Source organism: Amia ocellicauda, chromosome 23, assembly GCF_036373705.1.
Source record: "Amia ocellicauda isolate fAmiCal2 chromosome 23, fAmiCal2.hap1, whole genome shotgun sequence".
Taxonomy (NCBI): Eukaryota; Metazoa; Chordata; class Actinopteri; order Amiiformes; family Amiidae; genus Amia; species Amia ocellicauda.
In genome coordinates this window covers 7342732-7366234 of record NC_089872.1, presented here as the reverse complement: position 1 = coordinate 7366234, position 23503 = coordinate 7342732, and the positions used below count along the sequence as shown (strand labels likewise).

Genomic DNA, 23503 nt, shown 5'->3' with positions numbered 1-23503 from the left:
CAACCCTCTGCATTTCGAAGCCACAATACAAGCCCACATTGAGCTGACTGGAATCACAGCATCAAAAATACCACAATGTTTTGGCCGGGGGATATATACCCATAAACTGGGGTTGACTAATATAGTGACACATAAAATCACTATTAATGATAATGTTCCTGTATGGAAGAAGTCTTATGTGGTCTCTTTATATAAACATGAGATCATGGATAAAGAAGTGTGGGATATGACGAACCGGGGAATAATTCAGCCTTCCTGATCTCCCTGGGCTACAGCTGTAGTACTCTTCAAAAAGAAAGATGGAGGTTATCGCTTTTCGGTCAAAAATGCAAAAAACAACCTAGATCCATATCCCACACCACATGTACTTAAAATGATCGAGTTTCTGAAAAGGCAAGTGGGCATGAATCCTCCCAGTGTACAGAAAACTGCATTTGTTACGGCCTCTGGGATGTAGGAGTTTAATGTAATTGACTTCTTCAGTCTCATATATGCTGCAGCAACATTTCAATGGCTTACGGAGCAGTATTGGTGACTTGAAAGGACACATAGATTATTTTATTGTATTCTGTGACGTGCCAGCTCAAAGACGGAGTCTCAACATCTTCTTGATCTTGCGCCCTCCCGTGTTTCATAGACTACAGGAAGCCAAGTTAACATTGAAACTGAAAAAGTGTCGTCTTCTACAATGTAAAATCCAATTCCTGAGGCATGTCATTACTGGTGAGGGCATGAATACGGATAACCAGAAGGTGGAAGCTAACTTGTCCCAACCTACACCTCATTAAGGTAAAGGATGTACTGCAACTTATGGGAACAGCAGGCATGTATCATTGCTTTACTCACGATTTCTGTGAAAGAGCTGTTCCTCTGAATAATCTTCAAAAGAAAGGAGGGTTCAATTAAGTAATTGAGAGCTCAGTTAGAACTAAAACCAGCAGGGTAGGGGTTCCTCCAGTACCAGGGTTGGGAACCACTGCCATAGATGACAATATCAGACAACTGGTTTAATAAATAACATTCTACTCCATACACACACAGGCACAGATAATGAAGACTGTTATATGTTATTTAGGATATTGCAAATATTAATACAGTAATGTCATGGTTTATCAGCTGTTAATCAATAATTCATAATGTGTGTGTGTGGGTGCGTTGCATTCCTGCCTAGTCTCCCATTTTTTAGTTTTTTTTTTAAGATTTTTTTTCCACTTCTGTAATTCTGAACCTGGTATTATGTTTAGTCTATAATTTTGTACTGTATTATTGCACTTTTGTTTTGCTCTTGTATCCTGTAAGTAACAGTAACAGACACACACAAAGTGAATGATGGGGAAGAAGTTTGAGAGAGAAATGGAAATATGCCTTCTATGTTAATTACATGTACATTACAACCAATTTTTTTAATGTTCTCTTGGCCTCAGTTTTTTTGTCTCCAAATGAAATTTAATTCCACCAAATTTCCTTTCATGTGGTGTCTGAAACAATTATAGGGTAGTCTCACTTGTGAGAAAATATTTAATTTTGCTTTTACTCATTACTGCACAGATATTTATATATATAGATATATATATATATATATATATAGAAATTATATATATTGCTGATTTCCTGTAATCAAACGGATTAAATCAAGATGTCTTGAACAGTAGGAACTAATGACTCAAAGTGACTTGATCCAGATCAGTGTCTTTAATCCTATATGACTTGACTCGAGTCCCAGTTTTAGTGACTTGCTTACAACTCTGTATTATATGTCTGACAAGAGTCTTCTGGTCCCAGCTTCTCTGTGTCCTTTAATGCTCAAAATAATTTAGAATCACTTAGAATGGTCTTCAGCTTAGAGGTGTAAAGCATTATGGGCCCCTCAGATATACAGTACTGTGCAAAAGTTTTAGGCAGTTAAAATGCTGTAAAGTAAGAATGCTTTAAAAAAGACATGTTAATAGATTATATTTATCAATTAACTAAATGCAAAGTGAGTGAACACAAGAACACATCAAATCCATATTTGGTGTGACCACCCTTTGCCTTCAAAACAGCATCAATTCTTCTAGGTACACTTGCAGTGGTGTATAATGGTGTATGATTAAACCATTATACCAAACAGGTGCTAATGATCATCAATTTAATATGTAGGTTGAAACACAATCATTAACTGAAACAGAAACAGCTGTGTAGGAGGAATAAAACTGGGTGAGGAACAGCCCAACTCAGCTAACAAGGTGAGGCTGCTGAAGACAGTTTACTGTCAAAAGTCATACACCATGGCAAGACTGAGCACAGAAACAAGACACAAGGTAGTTATACTGCATCAGCAAGTCTCTCCAAGGCAGAAATTTCAAGGCAGACAGGGGTTTCCAGATGTGCTGACCAAGCTCTTTTGAAGAGGCACAAAGAAATGGGCAATGTTGAGGACCGCAGACACAGTGGTCGGCCAAGGGAACTTACTGCAAGTAGATGAAAGATGCATCCCTTCGCAATCGTAAGATGTCCAGCAGTGCCATCAGCTCAGAATTGGCAGAAAACAGTGGCACACTGGTACACCCATCTACTGTCCGGAGAAGTCTGGTCAGAAGTGGCCTTCATAGAAGACTTGTGGCCAAAAAGCCATACCTCCGATGTGGAAACAAGGCCAAGTGACTCAAGTATCCATGAAAACATAGGAACTGGGGTGCAGAAAAATGGCAGCAGGTGCTCTGGACTGATGAGTCAAAATGTGAAACATTTGGCTGTAGCAGAAGGCAGTTTGTTCACCGAAGGGCTTGAGAGCGGTACACGAATGAGTGTCTGCAGGCAACAGTGAAGCATGGTGGAGGTTCCTTGCAAATCTGGGGCTGCATTTCTGCAAATGGAGTTGGGGATTTGGTCAGAATGAATGGTCTCCTCAATGCTGAGAAGTACAGGCAGATACATATCCATCATGCAATACCATCAGGGAGGCATCTGATTGGCCCCAAATGTATTCTGCAGCATGACAATCACCCCAAACATACAGCGAAAGTCATTAAGAACTATCTTCAGCGTAAAGAAGAACAAGGAGTCCTTGGAGTGATGGTATGGCCCCACAGAGCCCTGATCTCAACATCATCAAGTCTGTCTGGGATTACAGGAAGAGAAGCAACTGAGGCTGCCTAAATCCACAGAAGGACTGTGGTTAGTTCTCCAAGATGTTTGGGCCAACCTACCTGCCGTGTTCCTTCAAAAACTGTGTGCAAGTGTACCTAGAAGAATTGATGCTGTTTTGAAGGCAAAGGGTGGTCACACCAAATATTGGTTTGATGTAGATTTTTCTTCTGTTCACTCACTTTGCATTTTGTTAATTGATAAATAATCTATTAATATGTGTATTTTTGAAAGCATTCTTACTTTAAAGTATTTTCACACCTGCCTAAAACTCAGTACAGTACTGTTATTACCCATGCATGGAAACAAGTCTTAGCATTTGTATTAACACTTGCTCAGGACCGACAACAGCGGATTCATAATTAATAAATAATAAGTTTCCTGTACACTTCCCACCAGAGCAGCTCAGATCACAAGCACCTTTTGCTGCAATCTTGCATTATTAACATATCATCATATTGCCCTACACTAGGTCAAACATTTTTTGGTGCCCTGCTCAATGTAATGTTTGATGGTGTCTTGTAAGTTTAAAAAAAAAAAAAAAAAACTGCTGTGGTTTGGATTGTGAATTGCCTTGAATAATGTCAGCTAAAGAAATAAATGAATTAATTAAATAGTTAGTGTTTAGAGTAGCCCATTTGTAAACACTATGTATAAAGCAACTGATAATGAATGTTTAGAATGGATTATTGTAATTATATTATAACCATAACCAACACATCTCACTATAATGTGCAGTATTTGTCTGCCTGACTGATAAACATAGTTGAACTCAACTGGTCTGGCAAGTACTACCTTCCAAAAATAACCGCCGAGTTTAATTGACATTTTTGTTTTATGTGAATAATATTGAGGCAATTAGTCACCTTGTCATGTCTGTTACCTGGGTAACCACTTCTTAGTAAACAAAGGCCACTAAAAATATATTTTTGCTTTGTCCCCTCAGCAGCAACAGAAGTTTAAACAGGATACCACCACACTGGTCCTCCGTGTGCCTGTAGTCACTGACGCACACGATTCAGAGCTTCAACGACTCCAAGAATAAAAGAATCAGGAAGCGCAGTGGTAAATTCTCTTCCTCTGTTGATACGCAAGGGCCCTACGATGCGGTGCGCTGGGTTTCCAGTTTGCAAACCGAATGTGGCACCTCGATCGTGTTTCACACAGGCATGAGCCAGTCCCTCCTGGGACTGAAGTGGCAGTTAGTTAGGATGTAAACAGGTTTTATTTATATCTGTGTCATTCCCGGATCATTTAGGACAAGCCTGCAAATGTCAATAATAACAATTCTTATAATGGAACAGGATATTGATTATGAAGTGAAACACTGCATGGTGACTAACGTCTACAGCTATTCAACTGTAAGCATGACCTGCTTTGGGATTTTTACAGTTATGAATCAGATCTTGCAGGGCATCTCAGAGAAGTTTTGAAGATCTTAATTTTTTTAATTATGTTCATGTCTGTTGTTTAATCTAACTACAAAACAACAGCTGCACAGCCTTCATCAAGAACAGTGAATACATCCTCTTCTGAACTCATTTCAATATTTATTCTCAGAAGGTATCTAATTACAGTGCCTATTTTTCACTGAATTATATTATTGAAAATACCTTTGGTTTGCGAGATTGCCCATTTTCTGTGTGATTAAGACATCATAAATTACAGATTTGTGGGCAACCAAACAGCACTGGTCATCAAAAGAAGCGTATTGGCATTGCAAGGAGCTAAACATTTCTGTAAGTGGACTTCTTCAATTGAATAACTAATTTTCCCCACAAAGACTGAAAAGAAACACATCTTTGTCTATATTTAACTATATTAAACTCATGAAACTAAAATACATTTCTTTCAGATCATATTAGGGATCATCAAACGCTGCCGTACACACTTTAAATTACTCACAAAACCCACTTTCAGAGAGTGAGACCTGGAATAATCAGTTAAACACCACGAGGAGAGAAAATCTGCCCACTGGTATTAAAAACAGCGTTGCAAATAAAGTTCAATGGGGGTGTGTGTGTGCGTGCATGTGTGCACGTGTGTTCAGTTGGGGGTGTGGAGGATTTATAGGAAGTATGTAGCTATTGGGGCTTATATGCCTTTATAAATCTGTCCAACAACAGTTATATAAGGGGACTGGTTTAACTACTTAATGGTGCCTATATTCAAGATCATAGCTTATATACTTATGACTGCTCCACAGATATTACAAATCAGTAAAGCAGTATTCAATTGAATTCTGAAGTATTACAGTATTGAAGTGTTATATAGCCTGCCAATAAGCAGTTCCTTTTAAATGGTTTACAATAAGTGTTTTGGAATATTACTGAACTGTGTGACACTATACTAAACACAGATTCTTATACCTGCTCTTGCTTTTTAAGAAGTTTTTAAGAGAAGTTAAAATGACATTAATTGTGAATGTGAACCCCGCAGATTATTTCTCCTCATTATCAGCCACGTTAAAAACATACTTTTGCAATGTTTATTGTCAATTATGTATACTAACTATTGTTACTATCGTCTACATACAGAAAAAGCAAAGTGACTCGCTACAGATTACAAATGAAAGTTGACCCACGTTTATACATCTAATATACATACGACAACATTGTAAAATGACTAGGACAACTCATCTAGTGAAACCTGAGACTCTTATCCAAGAATGGGCCCAGGTTTAGGTTTAGGTGCACCTCAGCATGGCCGTTCAAGTCCAGGGCATTTCCACTATGGCCCGGGTGCACCTCTGTCTGTGCCCAAACTAGTTTCATGAGGCAATGTTTCGTATCATACTGGCCGAGTCCCAAACTGGTCTGGGGCACGTACTGTTACATCCCTTACGCAGCCAGACGCAAACACCACTGCATTTTGAAATTGTGACTACAACAATGGCAGCCGCTATTGATACAAGAGATGCCGTGTTTACCTATGGGAAGACGATAAACTTGAGCAGTTATTTATATACGGTGGAAAAGTGCCACACAGAATCAATTGCTTGGAGCAGTAATACATTTAAAAGTGTTTGAAAAGATCACGGAAATCCTGCTGGAGAAAGGACTGCATATATTGTGTGACAAAATCCATGGACTTTTTCTGGAATACATACATGCAAACATGAAAGACTATGGTGACCATATGTCCTCGATTTATATTAAATGTCCCGATGTCTTGACAATTCTCTCAAATAGTTTAAATATCCCAGTTTTTTAGCTTTCCTCTGTTCACAAACTATTAAAATCTTAAAAAGAGAGGCATGTGTTTATGTGATCAACCACATAAAAAAGCGAGTATTTTAATTATATTGGTAAACCCTCATGAAGTGGCCAGTAGAAACGGGGTATAATACAAACAATAATAATGCCACAAGCCCCCAAGCGAGTAGCCGATTATACGAGAGACACGGTTTCTTTATTTTAGTTTTAGAAGGGCACTGTCACCCGTATGGATGGTGAGATTCTGTACATCAGTAAACTCAAAGACAGCTTCTTAAGTCATGTCCTATGGCCCTAGTCTTCCTATTTCTTCTTCCAACTAGTTCAATGTATTAAATAATAATAAATTGTTACACAAAATTAACAATTTCAAGTACCTTATTTTATATTTGACTTGAAACCTCAGTTTATGATAATTAAAAAGCTCTGATTAGTAATTAGATCAATTAACAGTCCAACAGTCCCAAGTAATTGGGAGCTCATTTGGAACAAAACACAGGACCAGGGTTGACAAAGACTGCTCTAAGCATTGATGGTATTTTTCTACTGATGTTTAAGTAGAATGACTCCACACATTTCTCAAAATCATAGGGCAAGAGCAAATAAAAACTTTGACCCCACCCACAAATCGTAATTAACGACGTTGATCACATTTTGATTTAGAAATAGTGTACAGTGTAACAATGTGTACTTTGTGATTTGCTGGCAGGTCAAAGTTTAGGTTTGGACTAGCTCAGGGGTGGCCAACCCTGGTCCTGGAGAGCCACAGTGCTTTCTGTTTTTTTTTTTGGTCCAAATTGTTAACTGCTTAATTGAGCCAATTGTTGGTCTTAATTTGTCAATTTCTGTAAAACCTGTAGAATTGTGGCTCTCCAGGAACAGTTTAGGCCATCCCTGGTCTAGCCAACAGTGTAACATTTCCATGGAGGGAAAATCATGAAACTGGGCAGACCACTGCACACCTTATACCAGTGGTTCTCAATCCTAGTCCTGGGGACCCCCTGCCCTGCTGGTTTTTGTTCCAACAGATCTCTCAATTACTCCATAGTGTACTAATTAACCCTTAATTTAACTAATAATTTGCCTAATCTGAGATCTTAAATTATATTAAACAGTTGTAGAATTCGTTAAATATGAAACTGTAGATGGAGCTTGACATCAAAAAAATTTTAAGCCACACAATTTAAAAAATAAGTTAAATTAAGTAATTGAGTAACAGTGTGCCCAGAACCAGGATTGAGAACCAGTGTCTTATACCATCTCATAGTCAACTGCAGAAGAATGTTCATAGTGACATTATGATCTTGGGAAAGTTGTGTATATGATAAAAACTTAATGTTTGTTTGAAGTTGTGCATAACTGTGTGTAACAGGATCTGCTTATTACATTAAAATTATTAATATTATCGATAATTCCAAATCGGTTTGTTTTTTGTTTCTAAAAGTGGATGTTGTGTGGCTGTGTGTCTGTGTGTTTCAATCGTGTTGAAAAACAAACCCTTCAATGAGCAGTCACCTTCCTCAAGGCCCTGCATGATGCTGAAGACCTAATATATACAGTACAGTGCCTTCACAATAATCCCATTCCTCCCCATTAGCATTCCCACATTGTACTGAAAGCACTATATAACTTGTCTAGCTGATTTTCTGTATCGGTTGACTGTGGTCTGCTCTCCAACAAGAAAAACAGACTTCTCTCACAATGTTCCTTTCTTTCCTTGGGAAGTGTAACTATGGAAACACTATTGTTGTATTTCACTTCCCTTCCTTGAAGTTACGCAAACCTATCAGACAAGGTTAATGGACACGTACTGCCAGATGAATGTATCCACTGGGATATTGTCTTTAGAATCCAATAACTTTTGCAGAAACCAAGGCTTCTGTACACACTCCCTATTCTTACTTGGATTTCAATCAGATTTGGCAGTGACCACACTATTTAGAAAAGCGATTTACTTTCTCATGTTTTCTATCCACAAACTGAGCACAATTTAAAAGACAGTACACACCTTGCTTGCTCAAAGTGTCTGTTCTCTTATGGTTATGTCTGCTGGAAAAAAACTCAATGTTGAAACACAGAAAAGGCAGCTGTGCACTGTACCTGTGGCTGTAGCGAACTGCAATGATGAGGCCGAGCTGTGAGAATAGAGAGATAACGGGTAACATATTAGCAAAAAGGTATTAGCAATAGAACAACATTCAATACCATTTGAAACCTTGTGCAGTTACTTTTAAAATGTTCCGAATTAGATATTATTGGATAATGTAAAAGTACTGAATTTAAATAAGTATTATTATTATTATTATTATTATTAATACCTTGTTTTACCCAGCTGATATGCATATATAATTTGGGTCATTAATGTTCTTTACTATTCCTATTGGTAAACAGCTTTCTGAGATTAAATAATACATTTAACAAAATCTAGCCCTATTCTTCCTTATCGCCGAACAGCGCAATAAGACAAATTCTGACAGGAAATTAAGCTTAGTGTGACAGACATGTACTGCTCTCTAGTGGATAAAATGTTAAACTTACACTTCAGAGGAAGACTATTCTCCCCAACACAACAAAATCAGCAGTCAACAGTTAGCGACTCGTAAAAGATCACCAAGTTTACAAATGAGTATGGTGGTTTCAAAAAGAGGTGAATTTCTTAAACCTCATCCATCTTTTGTTCATTTCATTAAGCTTGAAGACACAAAACATTATGGAAAATAATACTAATGTACCACTATGTACACAATGTATAAAAAAACAAACTTTCAGTGCAGATGTTAGCCGAGTGTTGACATTAAAGATTCTTGGAAAGGTGCCTTTATCCCAGTCCCATGTAGTTTCCGTTTGCTTTTGTCTTTCTGTTCACCGATGGTTGAATTTCTGCATAGTAATGTCATGTTTGTAGTTTGTGATCAGTGAGTTGTGTGTGTCTGGGCCCAAAGAACACTAATTCTGTCTCTCAAATACAGTGAACCTTTAAATCAAGCTGGGAGGTGTAACGCGCAGGAATACTGTCCATAATTAAATAGTTGTTGGTAATTTGAGCAGGTGTTTAGAAAGCCTCTGGCATTAAATGACGCAGGGCCAGCACCAATGTATCCTAAGGTTTAACAGAGAAACCACACACTCTGAGACTCACCTTCATGGCAGCCATGGCTTGGACAGTCAAAGCCAGCCTTGTAGGAGTGAGAGCTGCCAGCATGGCATTGAACCTGGCCCCCTTGCTCTTCACAGGAGAGCGGTATTCTCCATCCGCCGACACTGCGCCGAATCTCAAAATAAAGCACAAGAGATTAGGTTTCATGGTATGAGCTAATGGTATCGGATAATAGCCTTGCTTATCAGGTGGAGAACATGACTGTTTTCAAAGGATATATTTTACATGTAAGATTAACCTATATTTTTGGAGCTTTTGCTTTTGTAAACCTGTTGGTGTTTTAGCGATGCCATATGCGTCTCCGATTACACATTTCAATTACACAGACAATGTTAATGCATAATAAAATGCGTTACCGTGTTAATACTCTTATGGAAGAAGAAATAACCCTAAGATCAGACATAATATCTTTATAAAGACTTCTCAACTCCAAAAGACAAAGCTAAAATCTATTTAAAAAACAACCAAAGCTCTTTCACACAGCACTAAAATGATCAGTAATAAAATGCATAAAAGTATAGAGTATGTAAATAATTGATCTCTCACCTGCTTAAAAGATTCTCCCTGGGAATCCGAACGTTGTCAAATGCTAGGATCCCGTTATCAACTCCGTGAAGCCCTTGAAAAGCGAGGAGGTACAAATTAAATGTTACACACAAGCATTACAGAAAGAAAACAGATATATTATATCTGATTAATCAAACACAAGACTGGCTGTCTTTGAATATCTGCATTACCATTTAATTTAATATCCTAAAATGATAGCAGGAGGATACACTTAATTTACTTTTTTTAATTAATTAATTTAAAAAAAAAAAATTGCACAAATTAAAACACACACACACATATTCATTACTGTGCCTATAAGTATTGGTAACTTTACAATAGTGTGTATTATCTACAGTGAGGGAAAAAAGTATTTGATCCCCTGCTGATTTTGTACATTTGCCCACTGACAAAGAAATGATCAGTCTATAATTTTAATGGTAGGTGTATTTTAACAGTGAGAGACAGAATAACAACAAAACAATCCAGAAAAACGCATTTCAAAAAAGTTATACATTGATTTGCATGTTAATGAGGGAAATAAGTATTTGACCCCTTCGACTTAGTACTTGGTGGCAAAACCCTTGTTGGCAATCACAGAGGTCAGACGTTTCTTGTAGTTGGCCACCAGGTTTGCACACATCTCAGGAGGGATTTTGTCCCACTCCTCTTTGCAGATCCTCTCCAAGTCATTAAGGTTTCGAGGCTGACGTTTGGCAACTCGAACCTTCAGCTCCCTCAACAGATTTTCTATGGGATTAAGGTCTGGAGACTGGCTAGGCCACTCCAGGACCTTAAATGTACTTCTTCTTGAGCCACTCCTTTGTTGCCTTGGCTGTGTGTTTTGGGTCATTGTCATGCTGGAATACCCATCCACGACCCATTTTCAATGCCCTGGCTCAGGGAAGGAGGTTCTCACCCAAGATTTGACGGTACATGGCCCCGTGCATCGTCCCTTTGATGCAGTGCAGTTGTCCCGTCCCCTTAGCAGAAAAACACCCCCAAAGCATAATGTTTCCACCTCCATGTTTGACGGTGGGGATGGTGTTCTTGGGGTCATAGGCAGCATTCCTCCTCCTCCAAACACGGCGAGTTGAGTTGATGCCAAAGAGCTTGATTTTGGTCTCATCTGACCACAACACTTTCACCCAGTTCTCCTCTGAATCATTCAGATGTTCATTGGCAAACTTCAGACGGGCCTGTACATGTGCTTTCTTGAGCAGGGGGACCTTGCGGGTGCTGCAGGATTTCAGTCCTTCACGGCGTAGTGTGTTACCAATTGTTTTCTTGGTGACTATGGTCCCAGCTGCCTTGAGATCATTAACAAGATCCTCCCGTGTAGTTCTCATGATCATAGAAACTCCACGAGGTGAGATCTTGCATGGAGCCCCAGACCGAGGGAGACTGACAGTTATTTTGTGTTTCTTCCATTTGTGAATAATCGCACCAACTGTTGTCACCTTCTCACCAAGCTGCTTGGCGATGGTCTTGTAGCCCATTCCAGCCTTGTGTAGGTCTACAATCTTGTCCATGACATCCTTGGACAGCTCTTTGGTCTTGGCCATGGTGGAGAGTTTGGAATCTGATTGATTGCTTCTGTGGACAGGTGTCTTTTATACAGGTAACGAGCTGAGATTAGGAGCACTCCCTTTAAGAGAGTGCTCCTAATCTCTGCTCGTTACCTGTATAAAAGACACCTGGGAGCCAGAAATCTTTTGCTGATTGATAGGGGATCAAATACTTATTTCCCTCATTAACATGCAAATCAATTTATAACTTTTTTGAGATGCGTTTTTCTGGATTTTTTTGTTGTTATTCTGTCTCTCACTGTTAAAATACACCTACCATTAAAATTATAGACTGATCATTTCTTTGCCAGTGGGCAAACGTACAAAATCAGCAAAATCAACTGTAACATTAACTAATATTATGTTAGTTAACATGAAGATGTCAGTAACTAAAGTGAACACATTACATATTTGACATGAATATACTCACTTTAAAGATGACATATTTAGATGTTTTGTTAAGAGTTGTCAAAATAGTCACCATATTTTGAAATACATATGAAATACCATTAAATACCAATAAGATTATTGGTATATTTACAAAACATGAACAGTGATTATTGATGTTAACTAATACATAAGGAGCACTAGTAATATCTGGGGTCCTAAGCTAACTATATTTTTGCTGTAGATTTGTAACAATACAGTAGAGTCCTGTATATTTCTTATTAGCTTGAGATACCTTTCAAAAACATTTCCAGAATGACAGTCCATTCCTACAAGATCCAGGACAAGGTATTGAAAACGCTGCTAGGAAGATTCATTTAAGGAATGCTGTAGGTTTATTATGAGCTTTTTTCCCTGATCATTCTTCTGATTTATATTTAAAAACGATATGGGAACACTAAGACAAACATGACATCAGAGATACCAGGTTCCAATAGCAATCGTCAAATTGATCAAGACCCGATTACTCTTGTCATGGATTTAAATACAACAGTTTTGTATACATATAAATAAGTAATGTAAATGTAATGTTATTTGAAAAAGTGCACATTTTATCAATTGCTAACAATTAGGGGTGGGTATTGGCAAGTACCTTGCGATACAATATATATTGCAATACACGTTACAATTCATCAAGATATCATAATTGAATCACGATACTTACTGAAGTGTTAAAGAAAACCTCAAATATTATTAGGCTATATATTTAAAAGCACAAACCTGAGCTAATTCCCATTAAAAAAACAAATTAACTAAGTAGCTAACAGCAAGCAACCTCTTATTTCAAAAGCGTGATGACATTTTGAAAGCACTATTAACTAGTGGGGTACCGGTATGTCCTGCAACATTAGAGAAATTCAAACTTCATATCAGAATTTCATAGGCATAGGTTAATATAAATCGCTTTTTTTATTGCTTTCTGATTTCCTGTTCTGGATTTTCCACATAGTTTATTTTATTTTAAATGAGAAAAAATAAAAAATAAAAAAATAGGCCTGTATTTGAAAAACAGTCAATTCAATGTATACTGGCAACATGTTCTCAGTGATCAGAAATATACAGTTGACTTTGGATATTTGCATAGGGTTTGGACCATCGTGAGCAAGTTATTAAAATAAAATACAAAGACGACATTGTCTGTACACACGTTGCTTGCTTTACGTGCAATACAATACATGTACAACTCAATAGATCACCCTAGGATATAGTACAATGTCCTGTTTCAACAAACGCCACTTCTCAGCATCTCAAAATGAAATATTGGCTTCGAAAAAGAGCTTACACGACTTCACAAAACAAACAGTATTTTCACTCAATTGTTTTAATTGAAAAAAACATACTCAAATGTACTGATGAATATTGCTAGCTCACATCTTCACAGAAAACAGTTCACATTACTCTATGGTCAACGAAAGTGCATAGCTGGTTAATTCTACTAAGTATGAGAAAAGATTTTGATTGAAGTCTGAACTTTATTGCAGAGTTCAGCACTCTGCTATTATCAGGTTTAAAATCCATTGAGAAATTGTGAACGGTACCACGTCACTTTATGCACTAATGCGAATTATTAATTAAAAATATATGCATTTAACCAAAGCATGTTTCTATTTAAAATAATGCATTTAAAAACCAGACCTGCTGCCTGGTATGCAATCAAGTATGCAATTATCCGATATGCATTTAAAAGCGAGTCAACAGTATAGCCTAACACGTAACCTATCATTTATTCTTTGTGATAAACAGTTACTTGGGGTGTGTATCTTTCCCTTTCTGACGATTTGATACACATATAGATACATGGTCAACGAACGATACAATACAGGAGAGATGCGTTTAAAAAAAATCACAATTCGATACAATTTGATTCTGCTTCAATTCAATGTGATACAATTCAATACAATGTGATTCGGTTAAACTCAAAGTGGTTGGATTTAGAAATACATTTAAAATAATTAAATTTAAATCATCCAACTAAGGGATAGAAATGTACAAACTGGCTATTTCCCATGCAATTATTATGGCAGCCAATTTAACACATAGCAAAGTACAGGTCCACAATCCCTTATCTGCAATTACCAAATTTGAAAAGCTCTGAAAACCAAGGTGCATGGTGTCAGTTGTGTTTCAGCACTCCTAGCAGTCACACGTGTGTCAGGGGCTCTCTGATATCATTTGCTTTTATGTTTGAAATTTTATTGAACATTCACTGCAAAAAATATTAATGTGTTTTAGGGGTGTAATGATTCAAAAAAATGTCAATAATGTCATGATTTGGTTTAATTTTCGATTTTGTTTGTTATTTTTCTTCACACACAGTCTACGAATGAGTAACGTTTCTTGCCAAATTACAATTATTGTAACTCTGCCAGCCAGGAAATCAATAATAACAGTATTAATAGTAAATTAACAGTAAGGGTATGAAACACTTTAAATAATATATATATAGTTATGTAGTTCTAGTTTTACAAATTAATATCACTGTTAAATTGCAAATCAAAATGTTTTTATTTTTTCAAATTGAGCGCATATAGCCTACATAAATGAAAAAAATGAATAATAAAATAAACTTTATGCAATTAAACCATTGTAGAAATCTGTCTGCACATATGTAAGCAGACTTATACATTTATAAAACAAATAAAAATAGCACAAATTCCTGACAGACGGCAGAGGAAAGCAGTATAGGTGCAAATCTGCAAAACTGGGGTACAAACTGTTACGTCCCTTACGTAGCCAGATGCAACACCACTGCATTTTGAAATTGTACCCGAGACGTGTTAGGATATGGCCGAAGAGACCCTGAAGCATGGAAACGTCAATGCAAATTACAAACCAATATAAATTATATAAAACCAACAACATATGGATCTGTCTGTCTATATATCCTTGAGTCTTTCTGTGTAAATATGTAAGGTGTTGACATTTAAATCGTGTTTTTTACTACTACTTTACTATGTACACAGTGTTCAATATACAGTACTAGGATAATATACTCCTGGCTCATCAATACAACTGGGTAATTGTTCTTTTAATTAAATTAGAACTGTTAGATTTATTTATTTACTTATCATGTATTTCTCTACAGAGGAAACTTAAATACAGGAGAGAAAGTGCCACGTACACAGTACACACAAGAAAAACATAAATAAACAGATGAGCCTAGTGATCTGCATCTTTGTTTGTCAACCTGGAAAAATAACATTAATTGATGTATTTTCCGTGTGCTGGTTTTGATTGTGATATATCTTGAAAATTAGGAGACAGACTTAATTTATTATTAAATCATTAAATCACAAGAAATCGTGTGCATTAGTATGCAATCGTACGCATCGAAAGCAGCCTCTGTGATGCGTCTACATTATATCCTCATAGACAGCAGCGCTGCACTCCTGCGGTTTCCGTTTTAACTTCATCTTCATCCACATTGTAAACAGCGCTTTAATTTCTGCATCATCCCAGTTGTCACCTCTAACGCTGGCATTTGTGATTGTACTGCTCAACTCAATATAATCGCATTTCGGATTGCATAGTAAATAGCTGGTCTCGTATTAAAATGCACTGATTTGAATGGAAACCTGCTTTGGTTAAATTTATATCGTTTTAATGCAAAATGCGGATAATTAATAATGTTACCTGGTCCCGTTCACAATTTCACAATGCAGTTTCCACGTGTAAAATGCATGCTGTTAAATTCCAGACTTCAATCATACTTAGTACAAGAACAAACAATAGCAAGTTTACCAGCTACACACTTTTATTTTAATCGACCGAGTAGTTTGAACTGTTTACATCATTATAACTCATTACTTAGCCTAGACTTTTATCATATATATAAAGATGTGAGCTAGCAAAATGTATCAGCACATTTAAGGCTATAGATCGATATGACATTCAAACAATAGAGACAATACTGTGTGTCCTGCAGTGCTGTAATTGTTCGGTGCCCGTGTTTATTCTGTGTTTATTCCGCGTCTCTTTGACTCAGACACGCATCTCTGGGGGCGGGGCTTGAGTTGCGTCACACGCTGACGCTTTCCACCCGGCCCAGGGCCCGGAGCGTCACATTCACATTTAGGCCGACATTAGGCCGGGTCAAAAAGCGGGACTAGTTTTGACCCGGCCCAGGCCCGGGCTAAATCTATCACCCCGTTCACATACGAGTTAAAATCTCAAGTGTGAACGGGGTCATTGACCCTCACCTACCGCTGTCTCGACCACACTGCACCAAACACTCGTCTCTCCATACATCCCCTCCAGACCACTGCACTCCTCCAGTGCCAGAAGACTAACTCAACTCTGCCTCCTCTCCACTCTCCTTCCTCCAGAGCCCGCTTCTTCTCATCCCTGGCCCCTAAATGGTGGAACGACCTTCCCACCAAGGTCAAAACAACAGAGTCCTTGACCTCCTTCCAGCGCTTACTCAAGATGCATCTTTTCAGACAGTACTTGTAATATTAGTCCTTTTAATCCCCGTTAGATAGCACTTCACAGAGTTTTATTATGCTTCATGCATTTTTGATTGTTTTCCTCCTTGCTCCCTTTCCTGTAGCCCTGGACTGTAACCCTTGACAGACAGGCTTTTACAGTCCAGGATGTATGATCTCACTTACTGTACTTGCCTGTGTAAATTGGAAGTTATAAAATGTATTATATTTTGAATTGCTATGTTTCATGTAAATTTAATTTGTAATGGTTGATGCCTTTACTTAACTGTATTTTTTGCAATTATGTACTTAATAATAATAATAATAATAATAATAATAATAAAGAGGAGAAATAATTGATGAATACAAGAGCATGTGGGAGCAGTTCTATTACATGGGGTAAAGTGACATGGCTTCAGTTTTAATTATTCATACCCATCATTCTGCGCAGTGCTTTGTTTAGCGCTCTCTCTCTTTTCATGCATCTTGAAAAACAAAAAACAAAGTGATGATGTCTTAATGGTCTTAGTCTTCATGGCTAATGAAAGCCTCAGAATAATAATACAAAAATACACCTGTCTGTAAGTTCCCACAGTTGAGTAGTGTATTCAAAGCAAACATACTAACAAAGACCAAGAGGCTTTCAAAACAATTCTGGGATAAAGTTGTTGAAAGGCACAGATCAGGGGAGGAGTATAAAAAGACTTCAAAGGCATTGAATATTCCTTGGAGCACAGTTAACTCGATTAAGTAGAAGCTATACGGCACCACCAAGAATCTGCTAAGAGTAGGCGGTCCTCCCAGACTGAGTAGCCGGGTAAGAAGGACATTGTTCAGAGAAGCCACCAAGAGGTCCATGACAACAATACAGTGTTCTATGTGAGATGGGAGAAACTGTCCATGTGTCAACAATAGCTCAGGTACTCCACAAATCTGGCCTGTATGGAAAAGTGGCAAGAAGGAAGCCATATCTGAAAAAGGTCCATGTAAAACCCAACTTGGAATTTGCAAAAAGGGATGTGGGAGACTCTGAAAAGATGTGGTAAATAAAATGCAAAAATTGAACTATTTGGCCTACAATGCAAAGCATTATGTCTGGCACATACCCAACACGTCACACCACCCAGGTAACACCATCCCAATGTGAAGCATGGTGGTGGCATCACGATATGGGGAGGCTGGGACTGGGTAGAGGGCAAAATAGATGGAATATACAAACAGGCATATCTTGAGGAAAACCTGCTTCAGTCTGTCCACCAACAATGCCCATCCAGAGTGTGAACAATGGAAGAATGGGCAAATATTGTACAATGCAGATGTGCAAACCTGTTAGAGACTTACCCCAAAAGGTTCACAGCTGTAATTGCTGCCAAAGGTGTTTCTAACAATTATTGACTCTGGGGAGACTTTTCAGTAGTTTTTTGTTTTTCATTAACTATAGGCACTGTCTAGGCAGTCTGAATTGTATATAAATGCCCTCCATCTTACACTAATTCAGTACAATCCAAGATAAAATATGAACATCGTGGGGTTTTTTTTTTAATACCAGAGCCAACTGGAACACAATGTTAAGAGTTTCAAAACATACCTTCTTTGTGCTTCATGTCCACAGCACTGACTCCAGGGTACATATTCCCCCTTTCATCTCGAATAGGAACAATGAAGCAATGTGGCCCTTAGAAATGAAAAAACAAAAATAATTTGTTTAATGCAGCACAAGGACAGAATACGGTTTCTGCTTTCAGAGGCACAGAAGACAGAAATACAAAGATCACATCATGAGCTCCATAAACCAACCATGAAGAGGTCTTACCCTGGGATTCCCCATTCATAATGAGCTGAGCGAACACGGCTGCGTAATTCCCTTTCATCGCATTCCCAATGTACATTTTCTTTGCGTCTTCACATGGCGTGTGGATGATAAATTTCTAGAGAGGGGAAATGATGTCCGTTCAGGTTTCTCGCCTGGGCATTTGGTTAATGCAAATCATGACTGTGCCCCAGTGTGCAAAGGCTCATTTAAAATTCAAGAAGCGCGGTCACCATTCAAATGCAAACTCCTGCAGAAGTACCCAGACACAGAGTAACAGTTCCTATCGCAGCATAGTCAAATGGGTCTTTGGTTATGAGAGAACTGTATCTGGCACTGCGGTTTACTGCAGTCCCCCTTTCAGGTTCAACTTTAGCTTTGTTGTCCGAGGCTTACAGTCCCGGGAAGAAGCATTTTCACTTTATCTTTATAGTTTTATCTTACAACAAAGCATTCAATTCCAGTTCTCGGGAGCTACAGTGTCTTCAGCTTTTCCTTTCACTTGAGCACCTATTGTTGACAATATCTGTCTTTTCAGACCCATTTTAATTTTTGTCATGTCATTTCATTGTTGTTTTGCTCAACAAATTTCTGTTCTGTGGAGCATTTTGCAATTTCCAAAAGGCGCTATATCAAATCAATAAATGAGGTTTCTTTTTATGAATTTATCCTCTTATTCATGTCTGAAAAGCAACTTGAGGGATGGATCAAGTATTTGTAAATGTGAATACCTAGCACTTATTTTCTTTATGAGGATTGAGATCACATACTGGTTGGTTAATAATTTTCTCCCATTCCGGAGCTTTAAATTGCAAGATTAAAATACAATAAACATACGGAGACTGCTGGCTCCAAGTTCTACTCAAGTGATGCATTATTAGGGACAAATATTTGATCCTGCCCCTCCCTTTCCCTGCAGATGTTGGGAATTTGACAAGATTTACAAGAAGCGCTTAAGGAAGAGCAGAATATAGTTTATACTTGAGATTGTAGAGGGCAAGTGAGGGACTGAGTCTGAGGCATGACCACACTGGTTAAAAAAAAGAAACAATAACGACCTTTAAGAGGAACGGGGGCCTTCACCTGGGAGGATGGCTCATACATGGCCTCAGTCAGGATCCCCCTGACATTGCTGCCGTGGCCTCTCTCTGTCATTGCGAACATGCCAGTGAACTGCAGGTCCTGGGATTTGGAGAAATAACATCATGACATGGACCTGGAACTTACGGAGCAATATGAAAATGAGTCGGTCGGCCATACTGCATAATTCCCTAAAACGACGTTAGATGCGGCTTATGGTAGAGAAATTCTCTGGCAACAGCTCTGGTGGACATTCCTGCAGTCAGCCACCAAACACACGCTCCCTCAAAACTTGACATCTGTGGCATTGTGTTGTGTGACAAAACTGCACATTTTAGTGGGTCCTTTTATTGTCCTCAGCACAAGGTGCACCTGTGTAATGATCATGCTGTTTAATCAGCTTCCTGATCTGCACACCCATCAGGTGGATGAATTATCTTGGCACAGGAGAAATGCTCACTAACAGGGATGTCAACAAATTTGTGCACACAATTTGAGGCGTATGGAACATTTCTGGGATCTTTCGTTCCAGCTCATGAAACACGAGATCAACACTTTACCAACACTCAAGTAGTCCACCTACCCGTATTGGAAGGTACCATTTTGTCTTCTGTTCAGGGCTTCCGAGATTAGTGACTGCACCCCCAAACAATCCACACAACACTCCCATCTGCAGACAGACAATGATTAAGATTAAGACATTTTTATTTTAAAATGTAAGAGCCAGGAAACTAAAATAACAATTACATAGAATTGTACTGGCGTCCATTTTCCCTTGTATAGAAAGTCATGTAGACATGCCTGTATTTTTAGGTTACAGAGAATGTCCCCTTCTAGTCATTATAAGTAGGTCACACCTGTCACTGCAATGGTCTACAAAGCAGACATCAAACTAATTCTAAACCATTCAGGCCTTTTGAATAAGTGAACATTGTGGAATATAAATATACAATTTAATTTGTGAGAGAAGGGGAAGAGAGTGAAAATGCTAGACAGCAAATACATCGGTAAGCCACGTGCACAAGAAATTAGACTTCCACCTCTCGCTTTGTGCATATATACAAACCTTGAACTCCTGACCTATTACTGACAGAAGCAAGACAGATTCAATAAAGAAATACAATATCATACATTCATGTGTGGGGATGCGTTTCTAAATCGCTATAATGTCTGGTGGATAAAAATATTCTACACAATTATGGAACTGCAATGCATTACAATAACACCATCTTGTAAATAAGACACATATACCTCCACAGGCTGAGTGTCTCACTTTGTAAACTGTGGACCCTTGGTGAAAGTGTAAAGTACCTTTACTCCGGTGGCCATATCGGCCGCGCATATCACCTCTGCGATCGCGAGGCTCTTCTGGATGAAATCTTTTTTATTCTCCAACTGCGTGTGAAGGGAAAAAAAAAAAGCATTTAAATCCAAAGGTCGTCAGAGATAACAGAACAAACAACTGACCATGCATCGCAAAGTCTACTGTAATGCTTCTCAACCCAAACAGCCTAAATACACCTATCTCACTTCAACTGTTGTGTGGCATGCCAGCTCCATCCAGGTGCCCATCTGCCTGCCTATCCCGTTATAACCAAGACAGTTCTTCCTGGCAGAAATCCGAGTCAGATCGAAACACGTCTAATATAAATATATATTTTAATTCGAATGCATTTAAAAATGTTTTGAAGACGAGTCGGTACCTGTTCTTTGAGGTGCTGCTGAAATATGGGCAGTTTCAACAGGTAATGGACCCTCTCGCTGGTGAGGTCTCTCATTTCATCCAGGGAGAGGTCATAGCTATGGCAGGAAACAAAACATTAAAATACAACTATGCCCACACAATATCAAGACCACAAATAGTGAAGATGCATCTCCTGTTCAAGAGGGAAATGGATTATACATCTTACTTCTTGCACTTGAATCCTACACCTACAATCACCAGCTATAATCAGATGTGATTATATTAGTACTGGTGTCAATGGTGTAATATCAAACATGTCCTGTTGTTGCTGCTGGTGCTTCTAACATTTGTGTCAAGTAGTTACATAACATGGGCACTAGCTGTTAGGCAGCCGTTTTAATGTTATAGTGGTGGTGTGCTAACAGAAACTTTGCAATCTAATAACGGTAGTTTGCTACTGTGGTGTGTGTTCCTGCTTCCTAAAAACTGGTCCTTTATCCGAAATTACGCCCCACACGCTATAGATACAATACTGAACCTCTCCATGCCACATTTTGACATTTTAGAAATTTTGGGCTGCCACAGTAACATAGGAAGTGAATGTTTCTCTTAGAGAGCTCTATGAAATGAGGCTAATGAGAATACATTATTTCACAAATAAAAATGATAGCGGTTACCGGATATTTCAATCGTGTACCATTGTAGAGACAAGTTCGACACACACACATATATATATATATATATATATATATATATATATATATATATATATATATATTAGTTACATACACAGTCCAACATAAATGTTACAGAGAGATATTGAAAATGTCCACCTGCTTTTCTGGAACAGGTCGCTCCGAATGATCTCTGTCCGCAGTCTTTCTTTAAGGCTGCAGCAGTCTCCTTCCAGGTATCTGGAGAAGCTGCTGGATCTTGCAGAAGAGCTCCCCGCCATGTTCCTCTCCCCCAGAAAATGTGTCAAAGTACGTCCTTTTCCAACCGCGCAGAGACAACTTATCCGACTGATTCAGTACGTGCAGCTCGGCTCCACTTCCGCGTCTTCGGTGACGTCACTCGGTGTAACGTGCAGTTAAATTAAAAACGAGAATTGTTTGCAACTTTGTGCAATGGGACACTGCTATTATATTAATCTAATACGTTAACTGTATATATATATAGATGGAGAGAGATAAATATACATCAGTTTGGCAGATGCATGTAACCGGTATATTTTTACAACACACGCCTCCTAGTCTTATGTACAGGTCGGGATTTTGATTTACTGTAGTCGGTAAGAGCTGTCATTGAAACTGAAACATGTTGGAAGCCCTCGACCTGTTTGGCTCACCCGATTTGCACCCGTCATACCCTTGCCAACTAAATCAGTGACGACTGGAGCAGAGATGTGCTACAAAAACTACCCACCAGCAGCGTCGCTGATGCTCACGAAGAAAAGTTGACATGTTTATGCTTTTACTTAAAGCCAGACCATTTGATGTAATCAACATTTACACAAACTACAGGGAATAGCATTCATTTACCCTGGTTAAAAACAAATGCAACAAAGAATGAATGGCAGATACTGCCCCCTGCAAAAACTGCAATACATGTTGCATTAATACACTGGTCGCGTTCTTGTGGCGCAGGTGTCCGCAGTTATGCGCAGATCTGCAGACTGCACCGATCCCATTGGTGGAGCCGCGCAGACCCGCGCAGAACTGCGGACATTTGCGCTATATGAACGCGACCGCTGTACCGGCACTAACAGTAATGAAACCGACCTCCTTCCGCTAAAATATGATTGTTCTATAGGTCAGGTACTGTGAAGGCCTTATTTTATTTTTGTTTTATTTTACTTGGGATTTCTGATATTTTGTGAAACAGTAACTCAAGCAGCGTTTCAAATACAATACTGACCGGTTCTCCCAGCATATAACTTAAATTGCTGATGAAAAGCAGACTATAGATGCTACAACTTACATTGCTGGAGAAGAAACACAGCCATCTATCAATAGGCTTGACATCGTCATAAAACCAAGGGAAGGCCTACACTCTATTCAAACAGCTGTTTGTTTTTTGCGTTTTACTTCTTTGGCCAATATAGTGTATTGTTAATTCTCTGGGCAGATAAAATGGACTACAGCTTTACAGCTGTAAAATGAAGAAACAAAAATGTTATTTTCTCACTGCCCATTCTCTGTAATGTGTAGATTTCTATAGTGGCGTTGTTACCCTTGAGCTCCTGTTTTGTTAAACCCTGCAAGTGGCCTTGGACAAATGTGTTTGCTAATAATAATGGAGTGGGAATAGAGTTGCTGGTATCTGTCCCAAGTAGGCGTGTTTGAAAAGATCCACATATGACATCAGGGGGCAACATCAATGATAGGACAGCAGACAGATTCATCCAGGTTCAGGGTTGGATATAGTGAGAAGCATCTGGAGACAC

At 38.5% G+C, this 23503-nt stretch overlaps 1 protein-coding gene across 1 annotated transcript in view; it reads right to left on the bottom strand.

Moving 5' to 3' along the window:
* The window catches only part of acoxl (acyl-CoA oxidase-like), a 98064-nt gene extending 75635 nt beyond the window's left edge, over positions 1-22429 (bottom strand). The window contains exons 1-10 of the mRNA XM_066696829.1: positions 21891-22429; positions 21077-21173; positions 20685-20768; positions 19957-20043; positions 19377-19475; positions 18297-18411; positions 18072-18158; positions 10045-10117; positions 9481-9613; positions 8442-8476 (exon numbers count right to left, since the gene is read on the bottom strand). Of these exons, the coding sequence (XP_066552926.1) occupies positions 8442-8476; positions 9481-9613; positions 10045-10117; positions 18072-18158; positions 18297-18411; positions 19377-19475; positions 19957-20043; positions 20685-20768; positions 21077-21173; positions 21891-22012 (932 nt within the window). The 5' untranslated portion in view covers positions 22013-22429. The remainder of the gene's footprint in view (positions 1-8441; positions 8477-9480; positions 9614-10044; positions 10118-18071; positions 18159-18296; positions 18412-19376; positions 19476-19956; positions 20044-20684; positions 20769-21076; positions 21174-21890) is intronic.
* Between the last annotated feature and the right edge of the window lie 1074 nt (positions 22430-23503).